Here is a 19,028-nt window from a genome sequence, read left to right on the forward strand (position 1 = left end):
CAGTAGGGTATTTAGTGTTATAATAATTCAAATGATTATCTTCATGGGAAGATTTAAACTTGTCTATCATGTCTGAATGTTTATAACATTAACATTTGTTCTGAAAGTATATGGCCTTTAGGAGATAGATGCTTTCAGAGACGATTTGTCATCTCTCATGATCCTCATGAAGCAGATCAAGAGCAAGGGGTGGCACCCACATTCTAAATTTGGCAACACGGCAAATCAATTTTCTGATCTTATTACCACACATTGCAAAAATGATCCAAGTATAAATCAACACTAGTTTTATTTACTCATCTGCATTATAACCTAATGAGATAATAAACTTGGTCTATTGATAAATAATTTATTTATTATATTATAGTAGCATTTTTGTGCATATAACAGAAGTTTTTGTTTCAGAATGCAACTGCTGTAAGTTAAATTGATTCAATTTAATTAACAAGCATTTAGTCAGTGCCTACCTGTGCACAGCACTATACCAGGCATATAAAAGAGTTAGAAGGATACAAACCCTGCTCATAGCTTACAATCTACATAGGAAAGATGATTCCTACAGACAAAAAATGATAAATAACCTACCAATTATATCCAGTAACACACATTACTGTATCACACCCATTTTTAAGCTCAATTTGTTTGGAAAACTGTGAGGGAAACTGAGCTGGAGAAAAAGCGGCAGTGCAGGGGAAAAACAAAAGCATAATTTAGAAGGTGGTGGAAATCCTTCTTGCCCAGGGAGGATTGACCATGCCTTAACCTATAAGCAAGAGCTTGATAATCCATCAGAATAGAACAGGGAATCACCACTGCCCTGTGCTTGTTCTTTGGGCCTTCACACAGCACATTCTTCTTAAGCAGTAAGGTGTGGAGTAGTTCTGGGCCCCCAGGATAGCTCTGGAAATTACTGGCCACCAGCAGCTACAGCTGTTTTAAAGAGAGAGAATGAGATGAATGTACAAGTTAAGCAAAAATTTTGCTTTCAATGTCCTTAATGGTTCTGAATGAGGTAACCTGAAATCTGTATCTTCAAAATGTGTTTCACTTTGCTATAATACTTAGCATTTTTATATCCAAAATAGTTATATATTTCTTATTTTACAAAGTCTTGACAGGTTCTAAAGACAGGAGAAGGAACATTTACTTTTTGGGGTAATATTTATTAATTAATGCTTACATAATGAATATTGAAATCTATTCCTTTCAAATTTTTCAGATAAAAAGGTTTCACATTATCCATGAACATTTAGAAGTATTCAGTGAACAGTTGTGCAGATTATTGGAAAATATCAGATAAATACATGCTATAGCATCTTACCATGATTTTAAACAATGAAAGTAACAATAAGCTTTAACTAAAATCAGATCTTATATGTCAGAATTTTCCACTCACCATTTTAAAAGCTAGGTTGATAATGTTAAATTATACAAAAGCCCTGTTCATGTTTCTCCCTGGTCATCTTCTGCAAAGACTTAGATAGTGCTAGTCAATTTCCACCAAGGTATACTCTATCCCAACAGGTAAGCACTATAGATTGTGCAGAATCAGGATGGAGATAAGATCACTGTTCCTCTTGGTGGAAGGATATGAAAGAAGTTTGCCTGGGGTGTGGAGGTAAATGCCTTGGATTTAACTTTTGCCTCTCCAAAACAAGATATTTAAGATTTTTTCCCCCAGGGTGAGAATATGTAAGAACCTACAAGGAAGGAGAGAACTGAAACAATTCAGAAATTTTAGAAACTAACAAGCAAATAAATGAATAATATGTGACTTATCAGTTCAAACATCCTGAAATCCTAAGCCAGCAGAGGGAACAGATGAAAAGCAACATCAATTTCAGTCAAATCTCCAAGGGACATAGGAATTTGCAGCTATGGTAATTCTGGAAGCGAAGAATCAATACAAAGAAAAGACTTTAGCTGTCTGAGAAGCAGCTGTGAATCCCTGTCTACTGCTCCACTTGGCACAAATGGGTAACTAACTGCCCCCTTCTTTATCCTGGATGAAAACTGGGAGAAAGAATAAAACAGACTGGGCTAGAAGACTACAAAGAGTAACACAGTAGAGACAGGGGACTATGTAAGCACTCTTCCATTCTCAGGTGCTATGATTTTGCTAGGCAGATCTTTACTCTCCAGGCAGAAGTTTGGAAGTGACTTTTCTGTCCCAGAGAGGAAAAACTTAAAGACACTGGCAGCAGTTCATCAAAGAGCCCAGATACTGCCCTGCAGTGAAGACCTGTCCTCAAACCCACCCACAAGCTTAAAGAGTGCAAACCCTGCTTAGCATCCTGAGTGTCAAGGACCACAGACCATCCGAGGAAAAGCTCTAAAGGAGACCAAGAAAAGACAAATCAACTTAGAGAAAACAAAGACCATGAAAGGCAAAGAAACTTTACAATTTTTGATATTCTCATGAAGAGAAAACAAGGCAATGATGCCATTAAACAAGAAAAAGATGCTGCTTAAAACAATTACAGATCAAAAACAACTTGCAGAAATTAAAGTTATGATAGCAAAAGTGAAGAAGCAATGAAATACTGAAAATTAAAGTTAAGGAAATATTCAGGAGTAAAGCAAAGAGATGAAGAGAGGATAAGAAAGAAAAGTAAGAGAATGGAAAAACTGGTCCAAGAGGTCCAATGTCCAAATGATACAAATTCCAAAAAGAGAGAACACAGAAAATGAATGGAAAAAAAAAATCAACAAACAACTCCAGAAAATTCTATGTAACTAAAGAGTCTGAGTTTCCAGAGTGAAAAGGCTTACTGAAAAGTACACAAGGAATAAAAATGTATCCATGTAAGATATACCATTATGACATTCAAAACACTGGAGATGAAAAGAGCTTATAACTTTCCACATAGGTAAAGCAGACTATCAAAAATACAAGTCACTCAAGAAAGATTAAGATTCAAAATGGCTTTAGACATCCCAATAGTAATTCTGAGATCTAGAAGGCAATAGAAAGGTCTGAAGGAATATTATTCTAAAGGAAAAATATTTTTAATCTAATGATATGGGTATTTTCTGTACCCAAACTATCAATCAAATGGGAGGGTAAAAGACAGTTTCAGACATGCAAGGTCTCAGAAAAACTGCTTCTCACACTCCGTTACTTGCCCAACACATGTGAACAAACCAAAATAAGGGGAATTTGGGGGGGGGGCGGGGAACAGAAGCAAGGATGTTCAAACAAGATAGAGGACTAGAGTTCCTTCCAGGTGGACAATAAAGGGAAATCTCAGGGTGACAGCTATACAGCATTAGAAAGAGGAACCACTTGAGATTTGAGAAATTCAGAAGATTCTGGAAGAGATTTCTTCAAAGAAATGAAATGGACAAAAAAACTAATGTCTAATATGTCTGAATATATTTAGAGCATAATTTCATAAATAAAAGATTTAGAGATTGAATTGCTGATAAATACATAGAAAAATAATAAAGTGTTTAAAAAGAGATAATTGTGAATCCTGACAAAATTAATAAACATGCACAAATAGCCAGAGTTTACTACATAGCTCAGCCAAGGAACATGTACATATTCGTATGAAAGTACATTGTCCCAACCAAACTCATAATATAACTAAATGGACATAATATATAGAGAGGTTAAGTGTGAAAGAAGCCAAATCCTTATCTCTATCATAGTTAATAGTTTTAATTGATAATAAAACTAAGAAATCAAAAAATCACAACGTGCAATTTGGAGACAAATACCTAAAGAACCAACCAAGAGTTGAAAGTGTTTGTCTTAGGGTACTGGGTGTGGGGAGCAGGGAAGAGGACACAACAGTCTAAGAGAGTGAGAAGAGATGCTATTTTTCATAATAAACTTTGTAGAACTATGTAGCTCTAAACTATGTGCACATACAGAACTGATAAAAAAATTAAATGTTTTATAAAAAGACTAGTCTAATAATTGTAAGTCACTCTAGTCATTCAATTCAGTATCTAAGGATTGACCTTATTCTTCTGCTTGCTGGATAGAAAAATAATTTTTTTTCTAAAAAGATCAACATAAAATAAGACAATAAAATTATGTATTGAAAGTAGGTTACTTGAGGCCACCTGGCATCCTCTTCCCTTTTCTTAAGCAGATGCATCCTCTCCAATGCATTCCATGTGCTTCAGTGAAAATGACCAAGCCCCATTCCAAGGGCAGGTCCTGACAGGCTTCAGCAACTCTCTATGCATCTGAGAATACTTAGGCCCTTTCTATAAAATGGCCTAGTATTTGCGCAAAACCTATACATCTACCCAGTATATGCATCTAACCAATATTTCTAGATTATTCACAGTGTCTAATTCAATGTAAAAACTGTGGGAATAGTTGTAATACTATCTTTTTTAGGGAATGATGGCAGGAAATAATGACCTGTCTTGTACATAATATTGCATTCAGAGTTGGACACACAGGACCCATTTGGGGTCAAGCTTAAAGGAGGAGACACTGGGAAATTTCTGGGAAAGAAGTTCCTTTTCTCTTCCAAGGGAGCTACTTGGAAATCCCATTCTCAGTTCCTTTGAAAACTGCAGTCCAAGGACAAGGCCTTGAAAGTGACTGCATCCATTCTTGCTGTCATGGAGGTCAGCTAATGTGAAAGAAGCCTAGTGTTAGGAGATTCACAGAGAAATGGGCTCAATCCTAATCACATTCCAAATGTGGGATTAAAAGTAGCCTAAAGCCATACATTCCTCTCCCCTGCTCATTTGTGTGGACTAAAATGGCTCTTTTCTAAATGCAACTAATCAACTTGAATTTCGTTGAATTACTTACATGGGGGAAAAGTTCTAATAATACAGAATTTTAAAATTAGAAATGAAGGAAAAGTTGGAAAAGACATTTATTAGGTGTCCCCCTTTCCATGAGAGACTCATGGTACATCACAAATATTTGCAAATAGGAATCTGCTTTATTCCAACATAGTCAATCCTCAGTATCTGCATCGGATTAGTTACAGACACTCCCCACATAAACAAAAATGGAAGGATGCTCAAACCCTTTGTATGTAGTATTTGCATATAACCTAAATACACCCTGCCTATACTTTAAATCATCTATAGGTTACTTAGCATATCTAATGCCAAGTAAATGCTATGGGAATAATTGTAATGCTGTATTGTTTAGGGAACTCACAAGGGAAAAGTCTGTATAGGTTCAATACAGACATAATTTTTTCCCAAGTAGTTTCAACAGACAATTGGTTGAATCTGGAGATGTGGAAGCCTCTCTGTATTTTTAAAATTAAGGAAGGCTTTAAAAGAACGTTTAAAGAACTATAAGAGCTATCTGGATATCAATGGTGGTTAGCTCAAAGTAGGATCTTTTGGAGATTTTCCCAAAGTGTCTTTCTATATATAAAAATAGTTCAAATGAACACTAGATATATTTACTATTTATATATAACTAGAGGGTTGTTTTTGTCATATTTCACTCGTAGGTCACTTTTTATTTTATCACTACTGCTAAATTTACATTCCTGATTTTTTCCCACTATTGAAAAACAAACCAAATCCTGGGATGTGATGCATGAGAACAGCTAGAGATGAAAGGTGAGGATGTGGAACAACTGGCTCAGGGCAATATGCCATTCACCACTGAATGCCTCTTTGGAGTAAAAACAAAATATAAGACTGTCAGTTAAGACAAAATCGCCAGCATGAACCCATCTCCAACCTGCACGTGCAGCTGCCATCTTCTTGTTCCGCATTTTGTTTTCCAAAGCTTGCTGCACAATACAAAAAAAAAAGGAGAGAAGAAAATGACATTTCCTGGTGTTTCTTACTCCTTGATATGAATGAAGACAATATTTTTAACGAAATAAATTGTATCTTACCAGTTTCATCTTCTTTTTTAGTTCCAGATTTGCTACCTTCTGGCCCTTGGCAGTGGCATTGAGATAATAGATGGTCAAACTAAATTATGAGAAAACAAGAAAATTGATGGCCTTTTTAGTTCCTCAAGATCCTTCTTCAATTTTTATTAACTAAATCATAGAATGTCAGCGCTGGAGTGAACATGGAGATATTTGCTACTAGAAATCTTTTATTTTGTGGATAAAAATTGAGGTCCAGAGAGGTAAAGATATGCACTCAGATTTAAACAGTGACTAAGCTGAAGCTGGAAATTTGGGCCCAAAAGCTCCTAATCCACCAGCCAGAACCCTATTCACTATTCCACACTGCCTAATATTATTAGCCTTTTCCTGGAAATGTATTAAAATCAGTTTGCATTAAAATTAAAAAACAGTTTAAATTGATAGTAATGATGTCTAAAAAAATAGAAAATCTACTGAAGCTTAGGGAATATGTCAAATAAAAAGGAAAAATGACATTCTGCCTTAAATTCCCTCCTTTGGCCTTTACGACTAAGAAAGAATATCACCCTCAGAGGCATAGTTAATTAACATGGATTTTTTTTTTCCACAGAACGAATTATTTGCATTTCTTTCTCCCTCAAAAAGAAAACATTTTATAAAGGAGTGATTCTGGATTTCAAATGACATTTACATTTCTAGAAAGAGCAAATTTCAGCCCAACAATTCTGCAAAAATAAATATGCTCATCTTCTCTTAAAACAAAATGAACAAACAACAAAGAAAAAAATGCAGTTAAAAAAAAGCTGATATTGCTCTTTGTTGCAAAGAACTGGATATTGAACACATTTCCTCTGCTCATGAACATGCCAGATAATATCCTTTATGAGCCATCTGGTGCTAGCAGCACAATTATTGATATAGTTTAGTTGGGGTTTGTTTATCTCTTATATGATTAACTGGAATTTGACTGAAATTACACACATAAAAGCATCTGAGACAATATCTGGCATGAAATAGGTGCTCAATAAATTGTGTGTGTGTGTGTGTGTGTGTGTGTGTGTGTGTGTGTGAGAGAGAGAGAGAGAGAGAGAGAGAGAGAGAGAGAGAGAGAGAGATTTAAAGGGTGAACTTGAAAATCTCACATATCATTTCCAATTCAGAATTATCTATTTATCCATCATTTTTTTTCCTGCCTCTGAATGCACATTAAATGAGTATTCCTAACAAATCACTTCCTGTGCTCCAAGGGAATGACACTGCCCAGAGAAAATCAACCTGAACTCTGCTCAGATACCCAAACACCATCCAAGTGGATTTAATATGGTCCACTGGGGAAATTTAAAAAGACTGTAACATTCTCTAATTAAAGGTAATAAAAAGCCAAGACAATTGCACAAGGCTTATAAAATAAGAGACCTCAGGACCTGAAAAAATAAAATCAGTAATAAACTGAAATTTGGGTTTTAAATCAAAACCTCAGAGCTAAAATCAGTGTTTCTGAACATCTTTTTGACTCTCACACATGGGCAGTTTTCATCTGGGCTGTCTGTATCAAGGGTGGGTAAAGTAAGGCCTCCAGGTCAAATCTGGCTCCCAGACTGTTTTCTATGGCAATGAACTAACTAAAGAATGGTTTTTACATCATAAGTATTTATACAAGTATTTCTATAAGGTCCTCAATTTTGCCTTGTTCAAAATAGCTGCTATTTGGCCCTTTAAAAGACACATGTGCTGCATCTAAACCATGCCTAAAGAGTGCTTCCCCACCTTCTCACAGTTCCAGGATCCCATGCTCTCCTTGGTGGAGTGAATGAGTGGAGGGATTAAAAAGTAGGAGTGAGAAGACATGAGCTTTAAGTTCACTTACTAGTCACTTGATTTGGGGATCTTCCAAATATGGAAATATTTAGAAATATATCTGATAATATGATGAATGAAACCAGTGTCTTAAGTTATTGTGGAAATTCAATGAGTCATCTATGGTTAGTGTCTAGAACAGCAGCAGCATTAATTATCTTTCCATCTCTTAAGACAGTTTTATTAGATCTTCAGATATTGCATTTAAATGATGTTGTTCCTTTGCTTAAAAACAAATCTGTCTCTCAATAAATTAAGAACACTGCAACAAAACCTAACTTTTCTGGTGTGTGTGTTGTACAAGATTTTATTTATATCACTAAAGGACCTTGACTATCAAAGGCCACAGGATACTTTTTTAATGTGCTCTCAGAAGCCACTATATCATGAAAATGTAGAGAAAGAAAATCACTCCAAGGGCCATCTGGTGAAAGATGCTGCATTCAGCAGGTCATTTTCTAACAAATCTGTGCCAGAGATTTACTATCACATTCTTAATACCACCTCATGATCAAGGTTCTGTAATATATAAGAGTAATCTGCTTTACTGTTTAATTATCCTTATGGGTTATTAGCTTTCCCTCATAGAAGGCATCATCATGTAGAGGCATGAGTACAGGATTTACTGTAAAAGGGTCTAGTACCATGTTGATCTTTCTCATTTATTGCTGGGTCAGTTTAACTTACACACTGAAGGTGACCCCTGCCGTCACAACCTACCCAGGATGGTGATAACAGGTTCAGCATCCCAGCTTATTTATTTTACATCACTGTGAGTGTTCTGCCTCAGATATCTCATTTTACCTTTATCTAAAACAAACAAAAAAAAATTCAATCCAAGTGTCCTGGAGATGGGGAACACTTGACCTCCTTGGCTGAAAGCACAGGCAGTTCCAGACTTTCTCTTTCTGGAGAGCAGGGCTTTGAAAGGAAGGGCACTTTTTTTTTTTTTGCTCTTCCATAGCAAGCCCATATTTTTACTTGGATTATATAAGTTTATCTGCTGTGGCCAAGAGTCAGCAGTCAATAAAAGCTAGATGGAAATGAAAGTCTCCTACCAAGTTCCCTTTTGGAAATTACTTCTGACTTTAAAAAGGGGTAGAGGAAAAAGATGTTTCTAAGACCTTTCTCTGATTGTGCTATTATGGACACAGTTTTTAACAGCCCTCTAATAACAAGGACAGGGCGATTTTTAAGACCCCTTGAGCCATTAGCCCTAAAATACAACCTGCAGGGCCCTCAAGGGGAATATCGACTTAGAGGCTCATCATTTCTGTATATTCACAACCATCTGCTTTATGGAACAAGAGGCGGGGGCTGTGCTGCAGGGGGAAGCTCGATGTGCTGATTAGATTTAGCATTTAGCATTTATGTTTCCCTTGCTTTAGCTGTTTACTGATAATTATTTTGGTTACTTGGGAACAAATCTTATAATCCTGGGGAGGCAAAGACAGATGCAGATGGCTGTGAATTACATCCAACAGGATCAGAATATGGCTCATGAATTTCAGCTTCCACCAACATGTTTTCAGAGCTGAATTTGGTTAGGTTAGCTCCAACCTTTGGGAAAGGGAAGAAGCTGAAAATGGCTGAAACTGAAAAGGAGTCAGGAAACAAATTACAAAGGCTCTTTCTCTGAGAAGGGGAAGCACATACCCCATCACTAGAACAACAGCAATGACCAGTCCAGGGTTGGAAAGCTGTCTCAAAATCTTTGCCATCCAGCTTGGGAAATCATTCTCCAGGGTCTCACCAATGACTTCGAACATCCTGTTTTTGCCACTAGGAGGAAAGAAAGAAAGACGTTTGTGTGAAACAACTGGAGAAATTATGGTTACAGCAAGAAAACTAGAAATATTTCTCAAATATTGCCTAGATTTCAGGTTAGGAATCCGATGTTTAGCTCTAGCTCACAAATACTTCAACCTCATCTTGCCAACATGTTAAAAAAGTTACAAGAAATGTTATCCCAACACACATAGACACACACACACACACACACACACACACACACACAGTTACAGCAGTTAGGAAATTAGCCACAACATGGAAAGAAAAAAATTTAACACTGACAGATTTTGATTGAAGTATATTTTGTATGCAGCTCCTAAGTCTGCTCTTCTGCTTGCTGTTCCTGCTAAAGAAGACTCTCTTTGAGCTGAGTGCAGAGAGCATTTAATTTTTAATTAGCTTTGAAAATGAGCACAAGTAATAGTTTAGTGGAATAAAACCACAAATAATCCAATATCTCTTTTCATGCAGTAGCTTTCACCTCATTTACCACCAGACCCACCACCTTCATCAGAGATGCTAACAGGTAACCCCACTGAAAGTGGATCCCTTTTCTTCTCAGGGTTTCCTTTGCTGGACAGCCCCTCAAGAATACCAGCTAAGATATATGTAGTTGATAGGAAAATCAGCTGCTATCAACTAGCACAATGACATCAGGGAGTTTTAACAATATAGAATATTTAAAAGTACAATAGAATATTAATAATGTCAGGTTAGTTTTTTCTATATATTCATATTGATCGTATAATAAAAACATTCACTCTTCAAAAGATATTTGTTGTATTTCAACAAATTGTATGGATCCTCAGATTAAAGGCTGGTGTAACATTCAATATGCTTTGTCTTCCTTTTGTTTTCTACTCTAAACATTTTCAACTACTCAATATACACAACCCCCAGTCCCAAATCAGATATTATTTTCTCTGAATTCAACAAATATTGTCATTCAACAAAGTGACTCCAAGTATTTTGTCAGGAGTCACTGGACTATTAAGTGGGGGTTTTTTTCTTCACATATCATAGATAAGTCACATAAAGTCTAATTGCAAATGAGAGAGACATAATAGCAGTGTCACAGCATAATGTTACAGTTAAAGGTCTACATAAACCTGTACATACACTAGCAGGACCTCAGTTATCTTAAGAATTTTTCATAAAAGGAAAACATGAATATAAAATGCCAAAATGTTGAGTCATTATTTCAGGTCTTTGGGTTATGGAACTTGTTTGTTTCAATGTTAAAATGTTTCTACAATTTCCAGGTTCTCTAGGATAATTATATGTCATTACTTTTACAGTAAGATTGAAATACATTTAAAAAGTTGCCAAAACATAAGTGAGGAGGCATGTGATAACCTAAAGAATAACAAATTGTTCAGAATTATTGACACAGCTGTGTGGGGAAAGTGTTGGAAAACAAGATGGAACAATTTGAGGGATTGTCTTGAACATCAAAGAAATCATTTCTAAGCGGGCCAACAACTTAAGGGAAATCTACTCACTATATTGAAACAATTTTCTACAAAAATCACCTTCTGTGGCTAGGTCTTACAGAATATGCCAGAATATCTCATCAAATTGCTTTGAGGAATGGAAAGAGGAAGATAGCCCTGAAAACTCATCTGTACCGGACAGCAGCTGTTTATCAGGGTAACGACTACATTAACCTGCCTCACAGTCATGTCTGCCACCTTGTTGCCCACCCAGGAGCTAGATGGGCTCAAGCAGCTTTCACTAAGCAGGGAAGGCAGACACTCCCAACTCAGAGATCCTGAGGACAGCAAGCCTTGAGGAGCACAATAAACCTGTCAAACTGGTGGAGCAAAGAAGCAAAGTAAACTTTTTTTTTTCTCCCAAAGAAGGAAACCAACAGGCAAATAAGCTAAGCAATATAGACATACCCCTTTCCCAGTCCTCTTATGAAAATATTTAATTTTTCTTGACCTCAACATAGTGATATTTACCAAGCAATTTACCTAAATGTGCTAATCAAGAAAGTCTTGGTCAAAGTCAGATACCCTGCTCCACTGTAAATTCCACACACCCACACTCCTCAACCCCCATCCCTGCACCCTGGCAAAAATCAGAGTAACTCAGTGTGTGACATAAGGAAAGCTAGAGAGATCAAAGCTTATAACATTTTGCAATTGCGCTCTGACTCAACGGTATTTTAAATCTGAATAGACCTGTGTAACCAGCAGCTTTGTTTACATCCTTGGTTTCCTTTATGAAACACTAAGGTCCTTTGTTATATGTTTTATTGAGAAAGATCAACTGCCAATTAAAAGCATGTAGCCTTAAAATTTACCCTGATATTAAGTTGTGCAGGTAATTTGCGATTAACTGAAGACTCTGAATGTCATTTCTTGAACTTTGTACTCTGAGATTTATTAAGGATTTATTAAGATAAATGTCTCCTTTAAGACTGTAATTTCATATATAGTCTCCAGATGTCACTCTCTGCATTATTTATTTCAGCCCACTTGGAAGCATATACACACACAGAGAGAGAGAGAGAGAGAGAGAGAGAGAGAGAGAGAGAGAGAGAGAGAATGAATGGGGCTTGTGGACATAGTTTCCTGAGTTTAACAAAACAAACACTCACTAGTTTTGATATATCCTTTGGCTTAACATTTTCTTTCTTTTCCAGTAAAGCAATAACTCAGTGTATTATCAGAGTGAAAAATGTCTCATTGTACAAAATCTGTGGATGATGAGCATTTTGACTTTAATAAAATAATGTGGGTCTGACAGCATGGAGGGAAATTAAAGTGGCCCTTACAGCATTGTGCTTGTCATTCATGTGTTTTTATATTCTCATTTCCTTCCCTTCAAATGCATGCTGGTCAGTAACTCCACATGTAGAAATTCTTGGAAGGACCTGTGGTAGATTCATTTCTAAGGACACTTAAAGAATAAAGTCCTATCCTCTAGATCCCAGGAACTTTGCTTTCCAATATGTATCAGAACAATAACTTGGCTCTAGAGGACTGTAGAAAGTACAGCTTTAACTTGGATCAAAGAACCTTCTTGACTCTTGACTGATGACTTACTAATCCTTTTTGCTTACATGTTGAATTCTGAATCATAAATTGTGTGACCCTCATTGTAACAGTCACTATTGTTGTTCACTGATTCCACCTCTTATGTAGGCAACTGATTCCACCTCTTATGTGGGCAACCTCCATGCCCCATCCTGGCGTGGGTTGATCCACATGAGAAGAAGCAATGGTGGACTATGTCTGGATATGGTGGTCAAGCATCAGCAAATCTCACATTCAGACTAATCAAACCTTTTGTTAGCTATCCCCTAATATGGAAACAGTTCAGGTACATAGTTTATAATTTACCCAGGCAGAGCCTACAGTAACAAAAATAATTTCCCCTTTTATGATTCCTGAATGAGAAAATAAATAGATTTGCCTAAGTCTTTCCAGGTCCCATAATGATGGTGAATATCTAAAGGATATCATTTCTACCAACACAAAATGCCATTGTTTTGGGGAAAAAAAAACTAATTTATAAAATGTGTGACCATTCCCCTTTCTACCCTTGGAAGAATACTGTGTCCAAGTCAAATTTGAAAGACCAGAGACCTGAAGGGACCACAATCAAAAGATGGTGGGAGAGATACGATCATGTACAGGACCGGCATGGTGGACAGGAAGAGGATGAGCAAAAGCATGCCCAGGTAGAAATTATTTGATCTGGAAGCTTTGAAAACCCTGGCTTCAGGAACATTGCAGCACATCACGGCCCAGCACTGGAAGTACATAGATGTGTGGAGTCGAAGGATATTGATGCCCGGAAGGCTGGGAGCAAAGAAGGAACCCATCCTAGAAAGAAAACAGAACACTGCTTAATTTGGAGTCTCCACTCCATAATGAAGTCACACAGCACCTGCTTCTTTAACATTATGCCTCTTTTTATAGGCAAACAATGTACTATCGTATTCATCCACACAAAATCTTCTTATAATAAATCAGACTCATCTATTTCCATCTTCTACACGTAGTTTGCCACTTCCCCCATTATTGTAGGTATTGTATATACAATTCTTTCATAGAAATTATGCTATAAACTGCCTATATCTATTATCATTAATAAATGTAAACTATAAGAGTAAAACATGTATTACAATTCTTTTATTTCTTCTAATTTTAAATAAACTTGATTTCCCCTAATTCATATCATTAATATATACAAAATATAACTTTTTACAATTGTCCCCTAAAATAACTTATGATATTCAGATAAATTGTAGATTTGTAATTAACTACTTTTACATGCACCAGTAATTAACTTTTGCTTAGTGAAAGTGATAAAAATTAAAATGATTATTTTTCCTTTTTCTGATACCATTTTCTCTTTCTAGCTGCTCTGGTGTTTTAGAGTTGATGAGAAGATGTATTTATATTAAATATTATACTATATTTTCTTGATAATTTATATCTTGATTCATGTGTTTTGGAGATGAAAATTCCACACATCCATTTAAATTTAACTTATCTGCTTACTTTCTTACTGCAGCTTGTTCTAGAAATCCATTGCTTTGTGCATCTGACTTTTAAAAAGTATGGTAAAATACCATTTTAAAAAAGAAACTAGTGAAAGTGAGGTTACTTTTACTTGACAGCTTAGTTGATTGTTTCAACAAAAATATCTCCATTTTCTTTGATGAGAATAAAGTAATATGAATAACAATTTATTAGACCAAAATTAAGATATATATGTACTTGTTTTATACATGTAAGTGGAGCTCTATTTTTTAAACTGTCCCAACTATAATAAAGTCTTCAGCATTTCTGGTTAGGTTTAACATTTTATACTCCCTGAATGTGTGGAGTAGTTGTTTAACCAATCTAATATAAATCTGGTATATTATAGACATTTCTCCATTAAGTGAAAAAATAGTTTCTGCTATAATTGAACATATGTCAACCCAAAGTTAACTCCTTCCTTGAAAAGTGGCTTCTTGCCACAATCTGGATTATCTTGTTGGTAAGATTCCAGATAACAAATCTCAATGATATTTGTCGTAGCAAATGAACCAAATATGTGGGAAGTTATTTTTTTTCACAGATGGATAGAATTTAAAACAACCCAATGTACCTTTGTTATAAAACATCAAGAGAGAAGTTAAAACAAAACAAAACAAAAAAGATCAAGTTAGTGATAGTCCTAGCGAATGGGTCAGAACTGCAAAGTCCTAGGCTATATCCATACTTGCTGAGAACTGTGATACAATACAGGGTGGAGAATTGTGCTCACCTCATTCTGAAAGTCAGATTTGATCATGTGGCTTGTGCTGACCAACAAAATAAGAATACAAATGAGATGCTCCCTGCCAAGTGAAAACTTTAACAGCCCTATATGGGTTTTGTTCTCTTCTTTCCCTGCTACTGTGACTAGCAATGATCCAGATGGATCTTATTCCATCCATCCATGTCTCTAAGGTGAAGGAGAGGTGTAAGATCAGAGCTATGCCCCAACATACACTGCACAGGTCTTTTTAATAAGATGCTAACATTTGAGGATTGTGTCTCATTGCTGTAAGCCTAACTGAATCTAAAACAAAATTCTGCACAAAATTCAAACCCCAGAGTTTCCTAAAACCACATCTTTGTATCTATGTGCAGTATTTGTCTATATGTATCTATACGTACACACATATACATGTGTATTTACAAACAAATTACAAAATAAGTATTACATAGTCATCATGAGCAAATGACTCAAGAGTCATAACCTAGAAAAACAGGCCCCAGCACGATGATGTCTGAATCTTAATGCTCATCCCATCTTTGTTCATGACTCACTAATCAGCTCAGCTCACTAAGTCCCTTACCCAGACCTGATCCCGTCATCTGTCAGTTAAAAATCATTGTAATATCTTATCCTTATAAAATGCCTTTCTTCCAAGAAGATCAAAGCAAATGAAAGCTTCTTTTATTTAGCTCTCATTATTACTCCAGTGACATGTACATGTCAGGTAAATTATTCACATCTGATCAACTGAGAAAAGGAGGGGAGTGGGGGAGAGATGGGAGGGAGAGTACCCAATGGGACAGTGTTAAAGAAATTCCCAAAACTCATCATCTCTCTCACTGTTGTTCTTTGCCACTGTCTACCTCCTGCCATGATAAAGATATTGTGAGCTTTCATCATTTAAACATCTTTTTGCAAACACTCACAATCTCTATTTTAAAAAAAGTTTACTGATCATCAGCCAAATTATAACAAAATGGATTTTACCTATAACTCTTGACTTTAATAACATCTATTTAAGCAACCTTCACATTCAGCAACCTCTATAGCAGTAATTGAATGTCACAAACCAATGGAATTGAATACAAACTCCTCACACTTCTTTTATTATTTCTGTTCAAAATGGCTAAACTCAGATGTCACATCCTCAAGGCTCGTGAATTAATGGAAGTACAATGTATGGCGACTCTTGCACAGAGTGAGCCTACCAATCTTACGCTGAGCCCTCCACACCTCCCTGCCACACCACATCCCCACTCCTCACCACCCTCCTGAGAGTAGAGAAGAGTATTTGTGCAAAGTACTGACCTGAAGATGAATAATAGAACAAAAGTTACTTTGCTTCTGGAACTCTGAAAGTGAATATTTTTGTATACTCACAAAACACAATCATTTTCTAAAGTCCTTATCAAGCTAATCATAAGCAAGCTTGACCAATGCCCCAGGAGTGAATATTCAGAAAGCAATAGCACAGTGATAATATAGAAATTTTGATAATGGGTCTGCCCATGAAAGAACTTGAAAAATTTTTTACATTTTTCATAATTTCAATACAAACAATAGCAGACAAAATGGTTGTAAAATTGTAAGTAAAATAAATTAGGGCAGCAATTACAATAGCTTTTCTAGTGATAAAAATGAATTTCTAGGCCAATTTGTTATCTAAACTCTGAAAAAACACAACAGGTATGTGGCATATGTTTGCACCAATGGCACCCACTAGGCCAAAGGGATTTATTACTCTGCATGAAAGCCACTGGTAGGTGGCAGTGGTTTCTCATTACACCTATAGCTGAATTTGTCATTTTCTGCCATGACAGCAAATTCCCTTTCAGGAAGGAAAAGATCAGAACTCATCAGAGCTGTTCCTCTTACTGTGTCTGTCAATCAATATTCCATAGGTCCCCTTGACCTTCCTCCCTGCTTGGAGAATAAAGGATGTCTTCCCCTGTTTAATGACTCTCTGGATATGTGAGCCATACTTGCAAAATTTGGAAAGTGAGGGGACAGGAATTGCATTTTTAAAACATATCTGACAACAGAAAAAGTAATCTCTTAATAGTATTTTTTCATATTGATTCACCTAGGGAGGCACAGGAATTTGACAGACACCATGGCAGGACTCTAGAGCCCATGAGGCCAGTCTTTATGTTACTGAAATGAGATGGTTTTAAGATTTGCAAAGGAGTTTAGTTTCCATCAGCACACGAAGACTTAACAATTTAGGACAGCCACTACGATTGAAGGATTTGAGTAATATATGAAGCTTGTACAAAAAAATGCAACTATCCTGGCACAAGTGATTAGACAATGGTGTGGTTGGGATAACAATATTATAAATCACACATTCACAGGATAAAGTCGCTCAATTGTAACTGCTCTTGGGTTTTTAGTTAAGAGTGACAGATTTCCAAGACACCTGGTCCCTAGATGAATTGCATGCTGTGATTCAATTTTTAAACTCAAAAACGGTTTCTGCTATATCAACTTATCATAACCTGTCAGAGTTTATAGTGAAAATGCTTCCATTTTATAAAAGATATGACAATCCATTTCATATCAAAACAATTCCAGGGGTTGGGGTTGTAACTCCTTTGGTAGAGTGTTTGCCTAGCATATGAGAGGCACTGGGTTTGATCCTCAGCACCACATTAAAATAAAGGTATTTTGTGTCCAAAAAATATAATAATAATTTAAAAAAGAGAGAGATGATACTCAAAACAATTCCAATGTGCGACTAGCCCTATAAAGCAAGTTAAAAAATGAAGATCATATTTTTAACTTGACCTTACTAAAACATGTGTTTCATCTCTATAAACTATTGGGTTCAATAAGATATTATCTTTTAAAAATAGCCCTAAGATGTATTTTAAATATATTTAGCAGTGAAAAGAAAATTAAATCAGTTTCTCAAAAAGGACTTATGTTCATTTATTTCATATTTAACTGGTGGTGATATGATCATTAATGTTTTTCATTATTAGATCCTGGTGTCAGAGGATATAAAAAGATAATCTTCAAATAAATCTACCAAGCAGAATATAGACTCCGATCATTTGATGAAAGAACACTCTGCAAAATAAGAAAATGCCTAGAGAACAAGACTTAAAATATGGAAAAAAAAATAAACTATCACAGTATCCACTTTTCAAGGGCAAACGGTAAATTAGAAGCCAAGGATCACAGTCTTCTGACTTCAAGCTACAGTGCTTTCTGCAATCTGACCTTGAAGTTTTTCTATAAGTAATTAGCTGTCTAAAAACAGGCCTACCAGATCATGCCTTGGTTGAAGATCAGAGCCAGGACGTTGCCACTGATGTCAAATTCGGTGTAGGAAGGCTAGAGGAGACACAGGTGTTCATGGGATTAGCATTTCAAATGGTGAAAATCAAACAGCAAGGTTTTGCATAGGCACAACTAAGCTCTCAACTACCTTCCTTCAGTGACAACCACAGAACAATCAGTGGAATACATAAAATAATAGCAAAGTAACCTTTTAACACAGTGAGATTGATTTTAAAAGGGTCTCAGCCTTACAAAAGTATGGCCATATGTGCTCTTATACCCTGCTGGTAGAACTCAAAATGTAGCAAATTTCTAGAAAAATGGTTTTATCACATACATTAAAAGCTTGAAAAATCTGATTTGCTTGGACCCTGTAAGTCTACTTCTGTCTTATAAATGCTGATAATTTTAACAAGGAATGATGAAACCATTTAAGTGTCCAACATTGCCTGAGTGAACACCATATGTCTGTTCTATGATATTTTGATGCAGTTAATTACAATCATTGTAAACAATATTTATACATGAGTGAAAACTATGCTGGAATTTTAAACAAAAACATATACTATTATATGTTCATTACTTTTAATAAACTCTACATGAAACTGCAAATAGAGAAGAAACTGGAAAGTAATTAGTGAAATATTAGTAGTTTATAGGAGGATGATGGACTATGATTTTTATTTTCTTTTTTCAATTTCATGCATCTAACAAATTCTTCAACAAAAATTTGAATTAATTTTATAATTTTTTAAAAAATGCAGAAAAGGAATAAGAAGTTCAAGAATTTACTGAACTCAATGTATGGTCTTTATGTCCTATATAATCCTATCTCTCATCGCAGGGCAGCAGCACCAGGAGGTTCACTGTGTCTAGGAATCATCACCAGGACCAAAGTGGGTACCTCCAGGAGGGCAGCATATCCAAAGACTTCTTGGTGACAGATGAGGCATCCCAGCAGGAAAGCTTCTACCAATGCAGTTAGTGCTAATTAAAAACAGC

General features: G+C 35.9%; 1 protein-coding gene across 4 annotated transcripts in view; it reads right to left on the reverse strand.

Annotated features, from left to right (window-relative positions):
- Positions 1-333: 333 nt before the first annotated feature.
- Positions 334-19,028, reverse strand: part of Tmc1 (transmembrane channel like 1) — a 157,293-nt gene continuing 138,598 nt past the window's right edge. For 3 of the 4 annotated variants that reach the window (XM_078047493.1, XM_078047496.1, XM_078047495.1), the window contains 6 exons: positions 18,013-18,080; positions 13,070-13,309; positions 9,339-9,464; positions 5,844-5,922; positions 5,684-5,735; positions 334-930 (listed from right to left, as the gene is read on the reverse strand). In XM_078047493.1, the coding sequence (XP_077903619.1) occupies positions 908-930; positions 5,684-5,735; positions 5,844-5,922; positions 9,339-9,464; positions 13,070-13,309; positions 18,013-18,080 (588 nt within the window). In that variant the 3' untranslated portion in view covers positions 334-907. The remainder of the gene's footprint in view (positions 931-5,683; positions 5,736-5,843; positions 5,923-9,338; positions 9,465-13,069; positions 13,310-18,012; positions 18,081-19,028) is intronic. The other variant, XM_078047494.1, reaches the window with a different exon arrangement.

This window comes from Ictidomys tridecemlineatus, chromosome 4 (assembly GCF_052094955.1).
Source record: "Ictidomys tridecemlineatus isolate mIctTri1 chromosome 4, mIctTri1.hap1, whole genome shotgun sequence".
NCBI classification, from domain to species: Eukaryota; Metazoa; Chordata; class Mammalia; order Rodentia; family Sciuridae; genus Ictidomys; species Ictidomys tridecemlineatus.